Genomic DNA, 15,084 nt, shown 5'->3' with positions numbered 1-15,084 from the left:
AAGCAGAATGAAGCAGAGAAAGACTCCCATCAGCTGCAGCGACCCAAACAACCTTCAGCAAACACAGATATCACCGAGGACTCCGATGAAGACTGGAGTTTCTATCACCATAGGACAGAGGTAAGATTTGAATGTTGTTGGGTTTAATGTCCTCATGTCTTCCTCTTACTGTGGTGGTGAATGCTTACAGATATTTCTCTACACAGGGACCCCTATTATAGACTGTGACATGTTAAAGTTTATCAGTTTATCAAAACTGACTGAATTATAATGAGCTGTTGTTGCTAAATAAACACATTTAAACTGTCAGTATGTCTGAACATTACTTTCTGTCCTCCTCCTCTGGGATCTCTGCTTCAACCCCCCCAAAAGGGGACTCGGTTGGCTAAAAGACCATTAACTGAGCAGGTGATTGGCTGTTTAAACTCTCCTCCTTAATCAGGTAAACATAATGGCTGCCACCATTTAAAGTGTAAAGTGGTTCATTGTGTGATTAAGACATTAAAAACCTTGTTTAAGCCATCTATTAAGCCAGCCGTCTGTCCCTCATGCTGCCCAAAGCAGGCAGGTTTCACCACAGCAGGCCAGGATCTGAAATGTTAAACTATGTTTGAGCTTATCTCTGTACCTTAGTTTAATACTGGATTTGAAATACCTAATGCTTGACTGGCAACTAGCAGGTCTCTCAGCACAGCTCTCATCTGTGTGTGTGTGTGGACGGGCAGAAGACGGGCAGCAGCTGGGCACCCATCAAAATTTCTTCAGAAATTTTCTAGTATTACCATTACAACTGAAAGTTCCATCACGTGTCACCACGGTCGACGCGCTTCTCCTCCCACAGTTTTCGCCAAACCCATACACATCATACATCAAAACGTGCGTCTGGGTCTGCAGAGGTGTGCTTGTATCTTTCTCTCTCATTACTAAAATGGTTTTTGAGAAATTGACCTTAGAATCAGCACTGTCCCTCTCCATTAGAAATACAGGGAAATCCACAGAAACCACACTAATCACAGCCTAAAACCTCCTTAAGATCCACAATTTCTCTTAAAACTGGATAAATTCTAGCTTAACATGAAGCTATTTATGTCTTCTTTCCATATTTGTGCTTTAACTTATGCTTTTTCTCTCAAATCACCTCAGATTCAGAGCAAAGTCACACATTTTCATTAAAAACAGGCCCTCTCCATTAGAAATCCACAGAAACCACACTAATCACAGCCTAAAACCTCCTTAACATCCACAATTTCTCTTAAAACTGGATAAATTCTAGCTTAACGTGAAGCTATTTATGTCTTCTTTCCATATTTGTGCTTTAACTTATGCTTTTTCTCTCAAATCACCTCAGATTCAGAGCAAAATCACACATTTCCATGTGAAACAGGCCCTCCTTCACTCATTTAAAGTGACAGTGAGGGCTGCATTCAAACTGCTATAAAACCTATATTTTACACAGGACCTTGATATAAATCACATCAGTGTCTTCAGCAGGGCTTTCTCTTACTGAAAAGTTAAATCTTTTTTAAATTTTGACTTTTAAATCCATTCAAACAGCTGTTTGTTCTCAGGGGACACAGCCTGTCCTCCTCTGTGTCTCTGTGGCTTCTGTGTGGTTAACCTCACTCATGCTGTCTAAAGCACACATATGATACCTCAAAACGTGCGTCTGGGTCTGCAGAAGTGTGCTTGTATTTTTCTCTCTCATTACTAAAATGGTTTTTGAGAAATTGACCTTAGAATCAGCACTGTCCCTCTCCATTAGAAATACAGGGAAATCCACAGAAACCACACTAATCACAGCCTAAAACCTCCTTAACATCCACAATTTTTGTTGAAACTGGATGAATTCTTGCTCAAAATGAAGCTATTTATGTCTTCTTTCCATATTTGTGCTTTAACTTATGCTTTTTCTCTCAAATCACCTCAGATTCAGAGCAAAATCACACATTTTCATTAAAAACAGGCCCTCTCCATTAGAAATCCACAGAAACCACACTAATCACAGCCTAAAACCTCCTTAACATCCACAATTTCTCTTAAAACTGGATAAATTCTAGCTTAACGTGAAGCTATTTATGTCTTCTTTCCATATTTGTGCTTTAACTTATGCTTTTTCTCTCAAATCACCTCAGATTCAGAGCAAAATCACACATTTCCATTATAAACAGGCCCTCCTTCGCTCCTTTAAGCTGACAGTGAGGGCTGCATTCAAACTGCTATAAAACCTATATTTTACACAGGACCTTGATATAAATCACATCAGTGTCTTCAGCAGACCCTTCTCTTATTGAAAAGTTCAGTTTTGTTTTCATTTTGACTTTTAAATCCATTCAAACAGCTGTTTGTTGTCAGGGGACACAGCCTGTCCTCCTCTGTCTCTCTCTGGCTCCTGTGTGGTTAACCTCACTCATGCTGTATAAAGCAGGCAGGTTTCACCAGAACAAGCCAAAATCTCATTTTTCAGACTGGATTTGAAGTATGTAATGCTTGACCTTCACCATAGCCTCTGTGTGTGTGTGTGTGTGGACGGGCAGAAGACGGGCAGCAGCTGGGCACCCATCAAAATTTCTTCAGAAATTTTCTAGTTATTATGGGTGCCCCATGCCATAGGCAGGGCACACATATTACTATTGCTCATACTTATTATTATGGGTGCCCCATGCCATAGGCAGGGCACACATATTACTATTGCTCATACTTATTATTATTTTTCCGCTTCCGTCACGTTTTTCGGCGCGCTACTCGTCCCACAGCGTTGGTCCGACTAAAATAAAAAATACATGGCTGCGTGCGCGCCGATGGGCAGAAGTGTGCTATTACTTTTCTCTCTCATTACTCGAAAGAAATAGCGGATAAATGGGGAAAAAGCGGGCAAATTGTCAATGGGAAAATGAATGGAGAAGGCCTTAACGAGGCAGTTTTGGGCTCGAAGAGCCCAAAACTGCCTCACATTGGAGGCCTCTGAACTCAGCCATACAAGGTCACACACACATCATTCAAAGTTTGTGTGTGACAGGAAAGGCTCAGCTTTAACTGTGGTAAAGGGCTTGTTAATAGCTTATACGGCTTTGACACAACGGCAGTTTACGTTTTAGGTGTCCAGAGGAGGTCGTCTAATGTCAGTTACACTCTAACTGTCACTCTAAAAATCTTTAAAAAACAATTTCTCGAACAAATGCCTCTCACGTCCAAAATATCTGCCTGATCTTGATAAATTATACATCAAAACGTAGGTATTTTAGTTGTCTTTCACCCAATGTGACTGTCATTGAGCTGGGCCTCACAGATTTCTCACAAATCCCCTCTGAGCGCAGAGAGGGAACATTCCATCCCATTATAAAACGGCCGAGCCCTGAAATCAGTGTGAAAAATCATTTTAAAACTGCCATAATAAAGGAGCCACGGGGGTTAGAAGAATAAAAATGACACCGCTGGCTTCCCCCGGGCCTTCTGGCGCTCACGGTGAAAGAATTATTCGGATACGACTTCTACTTTTCGAACAGCGAGCGTTTTGTTCCAGATTTCTGCCTCAATATGAAAACCCCATGATTTTAAGGGGACAAAGTGAGGTGCAGAATTCGGCAGTTGGCAGTTGGCAGGCACAGCTGTTGCCCATAGCAACTAATGCTGACCACACCCAAGAAGGCTGCCCTGTTCTATCACAGCTGATGAGGGCAGAATCAAGATGGCGGATGAGGGCAGAGCCAAGCAGGCTGGCCTGCTGTAACAGCATTAGGCCAGCCTGTTTTATCTGTGCTCCTAATACAATATAACATGACAGCCTCTGTCTGTCAGCAGGCAGCCAAAACTGTGAAAACAGCTTCATGCCAGCTGCTCACGAGACAAATGCGCGCGACAGCGCGCACTGACCCAACAGCGTCATGCTAGCCGCTCACGAGACAAATGCGCGCGACAGCGCGCACTGACCCAACAGCGTCATGCTAGCCGCTCACGAGACAAATGCGCGCGACAGCGCGCACTGACCCAACAGCGTCATGCTAGCCGCTCACGAAACAAATGCGCGCGATAGCGCTCACTGACTCATATGCTTTCCATTATGATCAACACATCTATCATAACAGCGTCATTCTAGCCCTCACGAGACAAATGCGCGCGACAGCGCGCACTGACTCATATGTTTTCCATTATGATCAACACATCAGCTGTGATAACAGGTTCGTGCCACTCACGAGACAAATGCGCGCGACAGCGCGCACGGACTCATATGTTTTCCATTATGATCAGCTATCAACAGCGTCATGCTAGCCCTCACGAAACAAATGCGCGCGATAGCGCGCACTGACTCATATGTTTTCCATTATGATCAACACATCAGCTGTGATAACAGGTTCGTGCCACTCACGAGACAAATGCGCGCGACAGCGCGCACGGACTCATATGTTTTCCATTATGATCAGCTATCAACAGCGTCATGCTAGCCCTCACGAAACAAATGCGCGCGATAGCGCGCACTGACTCATATGTTTTCCATTATGATCAACACATCAGCTGTGATAACAGGTTCGTGCCACTCACGAGACAAATGCGCGCGACAGCGCGCACGGACTCATATGTTTTCCATTATGATCAACACATCAGCTGTTTTAACAGCGTCATACCAGACGCTTGACGACACACGTCAGCAATTCCACTGTTTTCATTGGTTGTTGGATCGTCACTTCGCCCCTGCTTCTTCGAATATTCTTGAGTAGTCTTTCTGTCTGGCGAGCTTTGTTCAGGTAAGATCTATTTTTTGCTTGGTTTGGTTATATTGAACATTATCTGTCGTTGATCGTGGCGGAAATATGACCGTCCTCCAGTTAAATAAAGACGAGGTATTTGCTAATTTTCCTTCCGCCGATGTTTCGGTGTGGCTGCCTTGTTTAGCATGCTACACTATTAGCCCGCTGTCTGGCGTGGAATGCTGTGAAAGCTATGAATTTACGTTGTGGTTATATTGAACATTATCTGTCGTTGATCGTGGCGGAAATATGACCGTCTCCCAGTTAAATAAAGACGAGGTATTTGCTAATTTTCCTTCCGCCGATGTTTCGGTGTGACTGCTTTGTTTAGCATGCTACACTATAAACCCGCTGTTTGGCGTGGAATGCTATGAAGGCTATGAATTTACGTTGTGGTTATATTGAACATTATCTGTCGTTGATCGTGGCGGAAATATGACCGTCTTCCAGTTAAATAAAGACAAGGTATTTGCTAATTTTCCTTCCGCCGATGTTTCGGTGTGGCTGCCTTGTTTAGCATGCTACACTATTAGCCCGCTGTCTGGCGTGGAATGCTGTGAAAGCTATGAATTTACGTTGTGGTTATATTGAACATTATCTGTCGTTGATCGTGGCGGAAATATGACCGTCTCCCAGTTAAATAAAGACGAGGTATTTGCTAATTTTCCTTCCGCCGATGTTTCTGTGTGACTGCCTTGTTTAGCATGCTACACTATAAACCCGCTGTTTGGCGTTGAATGCTATGAAGGCTATGAATTTACGTTGAGTGGTTATATTGAACATTATCTGTCGTTGATCGTGGCGGAAATATGACGTCTTCGAGTTAAATAAAGACAACGTATTTGCTAATTTTCCTTCCGCCGATGTTTCTGTGTGCCTGCCTTAGCTTAGCATGCTACATTGTTAGCCCGCAGCCTGAACTTGAACGCGCTCGACGGCAAAAGCTATGTGCTGGTGTCGAATGAGTCAGAATGTGAATGCATTGTGATTTGAACAGAATATGGCTTGTGTTCAGTGCTCATTTAGCTTATTTATCTATTTTTATGTCTATTTATTCATCTATTTATTCGTCTATATATTCTCAAGTCATGAGCACTTTTGAATTATAATCATGGTATTTTATTTGACAGTTGGCAATTATGTTAATTATTGTACATATCTTCCAATCAGTGAAATATGAACTTTGAGGATCATGGCTTAACTAGTAGAGTGTGATTCCTCCTGATTGCTGTACCGTGCTGGCACGGTGATGCTTTGACAATTAGTTTATCATCCTTGACCATGTTTTTGTGAGAAGAGTATCATGAGTTTGTTCAGTCGGAGAGCTACACCACCAGTGATGACAAGCTCAGAGAAGGCAGACAGGACAGAGACGGAGCAGCTTCAGTCAGACAGAGAAAAAGATGAAACTGAGGTAAATGTTGGAGTCAAAGGTGCAGAGTTACACCTCACACTTCACTCTGTTTAACGTGAATCCTTAACTCATAACATCACCAGATTGTTCCATTTATTCATTAGAAGTTATCATGCTTTTGTTTTTCTTCTGTCAGAGAAACCAAACACCCCCCCCCCCCAGAAAACACTGATGCAGCATCTTCGGTTGGAGAAGCAGGACCTCATTAGATGTAACGCTGCACTTACAGGTGAGACTTCTACATGTATGAAGACAGTTTCAGTGCTTTTCATCATGTGTGCTTGGTGCTAATTTCATGATTGTTGTCTCCAGCTTTTAAAACATGAGCAACCAGCATGAATCCAGACTACAGTCATCATGCAGATGCTGCAGAGACAGACAAAAAGGTCTAAAGTAAGTACTGACACTTCCCCTCACAGCTCACATACAGTAAGGATGTCTGTTTATGATTAATGCTGTTAATGATTGTGTGTCCAGCTTTCCATCTGAGGTCCTGCTGAACCGAACACCTGCGCTTCCACAGGAGGATTCAAACTGCATCGTGACGTGTCCAAGGAGAAGAACTATGAAAAAAGGTGAGTGTTTTTATCTTTACTCAATACATTGATTGTACTTTGGATATTTTTTGTGATGAATCAAAAACAAGAAAATTTATCTACATGAAACTCAACATTTGGTTTCCTCTCTTTTTGTCTTATGAAGCAGAGAAGGACTCCCATCAGCTGCAGTGACCCAAACAACCTTGAGCAAACACAGATGTGACCGAGGACTCCGATGAAGACTGGAGTTTCTATCACCATAGGACAGAGGTAAGATTTGAATGTTGTTGGGTTTAATGTCCTCATGTCTTCCTCTTACTGTGATGGTGAATGCTTACAGATATTTCTCTACACAGGGACCCCTATTATAGACTGTGCCATGTTAAAGTTTATCAAAACTGACTGAATTATAATGAGCTGTTGTTGCTAAATAAACGCATTTAAACTGTCAGTATGTCTGAACATTACTTTCTGTCCTCCTCCTCTGGGATCTCTGCTTCAACCCCCCCAAAAGGGGACTCGGTTGGCTAAAAGACCAGTAACTGAGCAGGTGATTGGCTGTTTAAACTCTCCTCCTTAATCAGGTAAACATAATGGCTGCCACCATTTAAAGTGTAAAGTGGTTCATTGTGTGATTAAGACATTAAAAACCTTGTTTAAGCCATCTATTAAGCCAGCCGTCTCTCCCTCATGCTGCCCAAAGCAGGCAGGTTTCACCACAGCAGGCCAGGATCTCAAATGTTAAACTATGTTTCAGCTTATCTCTGTACCTTAGTTTAATACTGAAATACCTAATGCTTGACTGGCAACTAGCAGGTCTCTCAGCACAGCACAGCTCTCATCTGTGTGTGTGTGTGTGTGTGGACGGGCAGAAGACGGGCAGCAGCTGGGCACCCATCAAAATTTCTTCAGAAATTTTCTAGTTATTATTATTCTTCCGTTTCCGCCCGTTTTTCGGCGCGCTACTCGTCCCACAGCGAAGGTCCGACTCAAATAAAAAATACATGGCTGCGTGCGCGCCGATCGGGAGAGGTGTGCTTGTATTTTTCTCTCTCATTACTCGACCGGAATAGCGGATAAATGGGAAAAAGCGGGCAAATTGTCAATGGGAAAATGAATGGAGAAGGCCTTAACGAGGCAGTTTTGGGCTCGAAGAGCCCAAAACTGCCTCCCCTTGGAGGCCTCTGAACTCAGCCATACAAGGTCATACACACATCATTCAAAGTTTGTGTGTGACAGGAAAGACTCAGCTTTAACTGGTGTAAAGGGCTTGTTAATAGCTTATACGGCTTTGACACAACGGCAGTTTACGTTTTAGGTGTCCAGAGGAGCAAATTTTGTGCCTCTGCACTCTACCTCTCACTCTAAAAATCTTTAAAAAATTATTTTTCAAACAAATGCCTCTCACGTCCAAAATATCTGCCTGATTTGGATAAATTATACATCAAAACGTAGGTATTTTAGTTGTCTTTCACCCAATGTGACTGTCATTGAGCTGGGCCTCACAGATTTCTCACAAATCCCCTCTGAGCGCAGAGAGGGAACATTAAATCCCATTATAAAACGGGCGAGGCCTGAAATCAGTCGGAAAAATCATTTTAAAACTGCCATAATAAAGGAGCCACGGGGGTTAGAAGAATAAAAATGACACCGCTGGCTTCCCCCGGGCCTTCTGGCGCTCACGGTCAAAGAATTATTCGGATACGACTTCTACTTTTCGAACAGCGAGCGTTTGTTCCAGATTTCCTGCTCAAAATGAAAACCCCATGATTTTAAGGGGACAAAGTGAGGTGCAGAATGGCAGTTGGCAGGCACAGCTGTTGCCCATAGCAACTAATTGGGAGCTCACTCAAGATGTCTGCCCTGTTCTATCACAGCTGATGAAGCCAGAGCCAAGCAGGCTGGCCTGCTGTAACAGCATTATGCCAGCCTGTTTTATCTGTGCTCCTATTACAATATAACATGACAGCCTCTGTCTGTCAGCAGGCAGCCAAAACTGTGAAAACAGCTTCATGCCAGCTGCTCACGAGACAAATGCGCGCGACAGCGCGCACTGACCCAACAGCGTCATGCTAGCCGCTCACGAGACAAATGCGCGCGATAGCGCGCACTGACCCAACAGCGTCATGCTAGCGCTCACGAAACAAATGCGCGCGATAGCGCGCACTGACTCATATGTTTTCCACTATGATCAACACATCAGCTATCATAACAGCGAGACAAATGCGCGCGACAGCGCGCACTGACTCATATGTTTTCCATTATGATCAACACATCAGCTGTGATAACAGGTTCGTGCCACTCACGAGACAAATGCGCGCGACAGCGCGCACGGACTCATATGTTTTCCATTATGATCAACACATCAGCTATCAACAGCGTCATGCTAGCCCTCACGAGACAAATGCGCGCGACAGCGCGCACTGACTCATATGTTTTCCATTATGATCAACACATCAGCTGTGATAACAGGTACGTGCCACTCACGAGACAAATGCGCGCGATAGCGCGCACGGACTCATATGTTTTCCATTATGATCAACACATCAGCTGTGATAACAGGTTCGTGCCACTCACGAGACAAATGCGCGCGACAGCGCGCACGGACTCATATGTTTTCCATTATGATCAACACATCAGCTGTGACAACAGGTTCGTGCCACTCACGAGACAAATGCGCGCGATAGCGCGCACGGACTCATATGTTTTCCATTATGATCAACACATCAGCTATCAACAGCGTCATGCTAGCCCTCACGAGACAAATGCGCGCGATAGCGCGCACTGACTCATATGTTTTCCATTATGATCAACACATCAGCTGTGATAACAGGTTCGTGCCACTCACGAGACAAATGCGCGCGACAGCGCGCACGGACTCATATGTTTTCCATTATGATCAACACATCAGCTTCAATAACAGCTTCATGCCAGCCGCTGACGACACATATGTCCGCGAAAGGAAAATTGCACGTCAGCAGTACATATTCAACCTTTATTGGATGTCAGCAATTCCACTGTTTTCATTGGTTGTTGGATCGTCACTTCGCCCCTGGTTCTTCGAATATTCTCGAATAGTCTTTCTGTCTGGCGAGCTTTGTTCAGGTAAGACCTGTTTTTTGCTTCTTCCTTTACAGAATGCTAATCAATGGTGTTGATTGGTCATATTCAATATTATGTTGTTGCTTGTTGGAAATATGGATGTAGGCATGTTTAACGGAGAATACGTTTTGTATTTAGAACTACTTTTCTCTATTCTGATGTTTCTGTGTGGCTGCCTTCGTTTAGCATGCTACACTATTAGCCCGCTGTCTGGCGTGGAATGCTGTGAATTTACTGAGAGTTTATTTCAGTATGTCTAGTGGTTATATTGAACATTATATGTCGTTGAGCTTGGCGGAAATATTACCGTCTTCGAGTTAAACAAAGAATAAGGTATTTGCTAAATTTCCGTCGGCTAATGTGTCTGTGTCTCTGCCTCATGTTAGCATGCTACATTGTTAGCCCGCAGCCTGAACTTGAACGCTCTCGACGGCAAAAGCTTGTTCAATTGAACTTGTTGGAACATGAATTTAATGACTTTATTTCAGTATAAGGCTTGTGTCTAGTGGTTATATTGAACATTATATGTCGTTGAGCTTGGCGGAAATATTACCGTCTTCGAGTTAAACAAAGAATAAGGTATTTGCTAAATTTCCTTCGGCTAATGTGTGTCTCTGCCTCATGTTAGCATGCTACATTGTTAGCCCGCAGCCTGAACTTGAACGCTCTCGACGGCAAAAGCTTGTTCAATTGAACTTGTTGGAACATGAATTTAATGACTATTTCAGTATAAGGCTTGTGTCTAGTGGTTATATTGAACATTATATGTCGTTGAGCTTGGCGGAAATATTACCGTCTTCGAGTTAAACAAAGAATAAGGTATTTGCTAAATTTCCTTCGGCTAATGTCTGTCTCTGCCTCATGTTAGCATGCTACATTGTTAGCTCGCAGCCTGAACTTGAATGCTCTCGACGGTAAAAGATATGTGCTGGTGTTGAATGATTCAGAATGTGAATTTTGCTATGTGCTGCTGTTGAATGATTGAGACTGTGAATGCATTGTGATTTTAACACAATATGTCTTGTGTTGACGGCTCATTTTGCTATGTGCTGCTGTTGAATGACTCAGAATGTGAATGCATTGTGATTTTAACACAATATGTCTTGTGTTGACGGCTCATTTTGCTATGTGCTGCTGTTGAATGACTCAGAATGTGAATGCATTGTGATTTTAACACAATATGTCTTGTGTTGACTGCTCATTTTGCTATGTGCTGCTGTTGAATGATTGAAACTGTGAATGCATTGTGATTTTAACACTGTCTTGTGTTGACTGCTCATTTTGCTATGTGCTGCTGTTGAATGATTGAGACTGTGAATGCATTGTGATTTTAACACTGTCTTGTGTTGACTGCTCATTTTGCTATGTGCTGCTGTTGAATGATTGAGACTGTGAATGCATTGTGATTTTAACACAATATGTCTTGTGTTGACTGCTCATTTTGCTATGTGCTGCTGTTGAATGACTCAGAATGTGAATGCATTGTGATTTTAACACAATATGTCTTGTGTTGACTGCTCATTTTGCTATGTGCTGCTGTTGAATGATTGAGACTGTGAATGCATTGTGATTTTAACACAATATGTCTTGTGTTGACTGCTCATTTTGCTATGTGTTGCTGTTGAATGATTGAGACTGTGAATGCATTGTGATTTTAACACAATATGTCTTGTGTTGACTGCTCATTTTGCTATGTGCTGCTGTTGAATGACTCAGAATGTGAATGCATTGTGATTTTAACACAATATGTCTTGTGTTGACTGCTCATTTTGCTTGTGTTTTGTACTAAATCCTGTATACCAATGCTGCCTTAGCTTTGTAGGCTACACTGCAATCTCTCACAGACAAACATCAAATGTTTTTAACTGCTAAAGGGCTGGCTGAGGTGGAATCAAAGCTTTGCTAATTTACTTTAGTTTCCCCTGATTAATCTTATTTAAATGAAGTAAGTTCTATTTTTAAATGAGCTTGCAGATTTTAAGAAAGCCATTTAAAGTGGCCTAATGATGATGTTATGTTATATCTGATTAATTAGAAAATGAACTGGCTTTAGCTCTAAAGCTACTTCAAAAACATATTATATTAGTCTCTTCCTGCGTGGTGAACAGTTAAGGTTTTACTTTCCTCACTGACCTGTATAACTTATATCTTCACATGTTCTTCATTCCATGTTCCTTTTGCTGATGAATATTTTTTTCTTTTCTTTTGACAGACTGCTTTCAGTGTTGTGACTGAGCTTGTCAGATACCCTGTAAGTTGGCAACTATTCGTGAATTTTGTGTTTTCCTGTTTACAGGAATCTTTTTAGTTTACTGACAAAAGTGTATACATTCTAAGCTTTATGGATTATTACAATTTGAACACTGACATATTCACTTTATTCAAGTTTTAAGGACAGACAACTATAGTTTGTGTTATTAATCAGATTCTTTTCTTCTCTTTTTTTTCAGCTCCTAAACCCTTTGATTGTGAATTCCTCTGTGGAAAGCTTTCACACCTACAAACCGATCTACACACCGACTTACAAACCTACCAACATACTCACCTTCATTACAACCCATCTACATACCCATTTCTATACCCATACATATCTACCCATAGGACACACACAAGCGCACACACACACACACACGCACACTATTAGAGAGAACACTCTCAGAACATTCACCTTTTACAACCTTCATTTGTTTAACAGTACTTCAGTACATCCTAAATTTCCATTACGTTTTGAACACAACATATATTGAGCTTTGGCATTCTTTATAGATTGTTGTTGTTGGATTGTTGTGCTCTTGCCTCCTCTCGTCTTTCTTTTTTTCCTTCTATTTTTCTCTGCAGGATGCCGAGGAAGGGAAGGAAAGCCCAGGCCGCCAAGGACCGCTGGAGGAAGCTCGACGTGCCGGACGTGCCGGAGGTATATTTTTCTCAAATTAATTTATATGAATGTATTACACTTGATGAAAAACAAATCACTTTCTGTTTGTGCTTGTCAGTCATCATGTTTGTAAAAACTCCAGAGACTTCAGGATATCAATAATTATTCTGTAAATTGCCCTCAAATTTTAGGTTAAATATGCAATTCCACTTAGATTTAAAACAATATTTTTAATCGCAGACCTTACAGTGTACTGTAGAACCAACAGCTTTGCTTTGCACACATTTAACTTACACTGCTTTAATTTCTTATCAGTGTTGGAATGTCATTTTTACTGTTTATTTCTCAATCTGTGCTGGAAAATTAAAGTTATTCTTTGACCTTCAGGGCAGAGCGGTGCCAGGGACCGAGCTGGTTGGCCATCAGCAGCCCTCTGGGGCTAGCGCACGTATGTAATCTGTGTTTTTATTTCCACGTTCAGGTTCATCTATGTTGTATAGCTGAAGTAAATAGTTCCTTTCACTCCGTGCTACCCACTTTATTGACATTCAATTAATTCTTTTATCAGTAAAGGTTGTTGTTTGTGTTTTTCTCTTCATGGCAGATGGGACGGGGTGGCGTCACAAGGTGCGCAGGTGGCCGACCAGTCCTTTCAGCGGGAAGAGCCACAAGCTGGTCATCCCTGCCCAGCATCCCGATAAGAAGGTATTTATACATTTCTAAAGAACACATTCAATATGAGTGCTTCTGATTGGTTACTATCATTCCAGGTCTCTATAAGTATATACTGCCTCCCACTGACTGATGCCTTGGAAAGGCTCCTGCTTCTTCCGCCCTGTGTCCCTGATCAGGATGAAGCGGGTATGAACAGTTAATTATTGAATGTTCTTTTTCTAACGTAAATCTTTTCTCTTGTCCCAGTTTGTTCTTCTTGTAGGAGATTCTCATCTGCGATCCGTCGCAGATGGAATCGTCACCATGCCGGAGGGGCGCTTCTCCTTTGGCGTGATGTCCACCCCGGGGGCGTGTGCCAACCAGCTCAGGAAAGAGGTACTGTCCTGTGCTCTTCCTCAGGTTCCTGACGCGGTGTGTGTCCTGGCTCCCAGCAACGACCTGACGGCCAGCAGGACTGTGGAGGAGGCGGGCGCAGCTTTTGGCCGTTACCTGGCCACCGTCTGCAACCGCTGGCCTAAGGTAAGCTCTTCAGGTTTACTTTGACATGAAGCCATTGAGGTTCTCCGTTTACATCCTGCCATCATTCCTAATGCCCCGTCATTGTTTTTTAAAGGTGTTCGTTGCGGACTTCGTCCCGCGGCTGACGGTGGATGAGGGATACCAGAAACTCATTCGCCAGGAGTTTCACCGTGTGGCGGCCAGTTACGGTACGTTTTCATAAAATCAATGCATGTTCAGATGGATTTAGGAGTTCTGCTTCATTAAAATATGAAATAATTCTACATGTTTATTGAGACATGTTTTCTCTGTTTGCCTTTAGGCCTTAAATACTGCCACATGGCGGATGAGTTCCCTCTCAACCGTTTGGAGCTGTGGGCCTACGATGGTGTAAGTTTTTAGAAAATTATAAAAACTAATAAAGACTAACATTTAACAGCTAAATGTGGGACGTTTACAACCCTTTTTAATCTCCTTTTTCTGTCCTGTTCTCCTTGTTTCTGCAGGTCCACCTCAGTGACGACGCAGGGATGCCCATCCTTGTGCAGTTGCTGTGGCGGGCCACCTACGAGGCTCTGGAACCGCCAGCAGTGAAGCCCCTCGTGCTTCACAGGGTCTCCCCACCATCTCCCAGGATGCGTCCTCGCATCGTGGTGAGAGGTGAGGTGCCTGCCCCACGTCCACCTCCTTCGGAGTGGACGGTTGTGGGATCAGGTGCTAAGGTGAGAACTTGGACATTGTAGTCATGATTTTAATGTTTTTACGTTCAATAAATGATGCTCTAATCATTCATCTTTTTCAATGTGGCGTCATTTCAGTGGAACCATTCGGGGGGAAGCTGAGTTGTCTCTGCTTCACCCGACAGGAGGATGGTTCTGCATCATCTTAGTGATATTTTCTTTCATCACTTTAATCATGTAACTGCATCTGTCGTTTATCTAACCTCATCTCTGTTTTCCTCCTTCCAGGTGGATGCCAGTTCTGTGGTTTCAGGGGGGGAGTCCGTCTTTCCCCTGAATCCTCAGAGGTTCTCCGCTGAGATCCTGGAGGCCATGGAGCAGCTGGTTCCATCAGCCCTTGGTGCGGGTGTTCCTGCAGGCAAATGGGTACGTTGCTGCCTCGTTGTACATAATGGATTAATGACAAAGTGTGACATCTTCATTGAGAACCTGTTTGTTTGATCATGTCGTACATTTGCTCTCATTAGGCAGCGCCTGTGGAACATCGGAGGAGGCCTGC

General features: G+C 43.0%; 1 protein-coding gene across 1 annotated transcript; it reads left to right on the top strand.

Moving 5' to 3' along the window:
- The first annotated feature begins 12,428 nt into the window (after positions 1 to 12,428).
- LOC140277135 (uncharacterized) lies at positions 12,429 to 14,592 on the top strand. Its single transcript, XM_072372047.1, has 6 exons — positions 12,429 to 12,711; positions 13,060 to 13,120; positions 13,277 to 13,377; positions 13,961 to 14,054; positions 14,168 to 14,235; positions 14,352 to 14,592. The coding sequence occupies exons 1-6, from the start codon at positions 12,637 to 12,639 to the stop codon at positions 14,586 to 14,588; spliced, it is 636 nt and encodes a 211-aa protein (XP_072228148.1). The 5' UTR covers positions 12,429 to 12,636; the 3' UTR covers positions 14,589 to 14,592.
- Positions 14,593 to 15,084: the final 492 nt, after the last annotated feature.

This window comes from Leuresthes tenuis, unplaced genomic scaffold (genome assembly GCF_036924035.1).
Source record: "Leuresthes tenuis unplaced genomic scaffold, fLeuTen1.0.hap1 SCAF_19, whole genome shotgun sequence".
Classification (NCBI taxonomy): domain Eukaryota; kingdom Metazoa; phylum Chordata; class Actinopteri; order Atheriniformes; family Atherinopsidae; genus Leuresthes; species Leuresthes tenuis.
This window is presented reverse-complemented; position numbering and strand designations above follow the sequence as displayed.

Excerpts from the sequence above, each read along its gene's own strand:
- LOC140277135 (XM_072372047.1), top strand. The coding sequence starts at position 12,637 with ATGCCGAGGAAGGGAAGGAAAGCCCAGGCCGCCAAGGACCGCTGGAGG. Across the intron at positions 12,712-13,059 it reads ACGTGCCGGACGTGCCGGAG|GGCAGAGCGGTGCCAGGGAC; the intron begins GTATATTTTTCT and ends TTTGACCTTCAG. Across the intron at positions 14,055-14,167 it reads CCGTGTGGCGGCCAGTTACG|GCCTTAAATACTGCCACATG; the intron begins GTACGTTTTCAT and ends GTTTGCCTTTAG.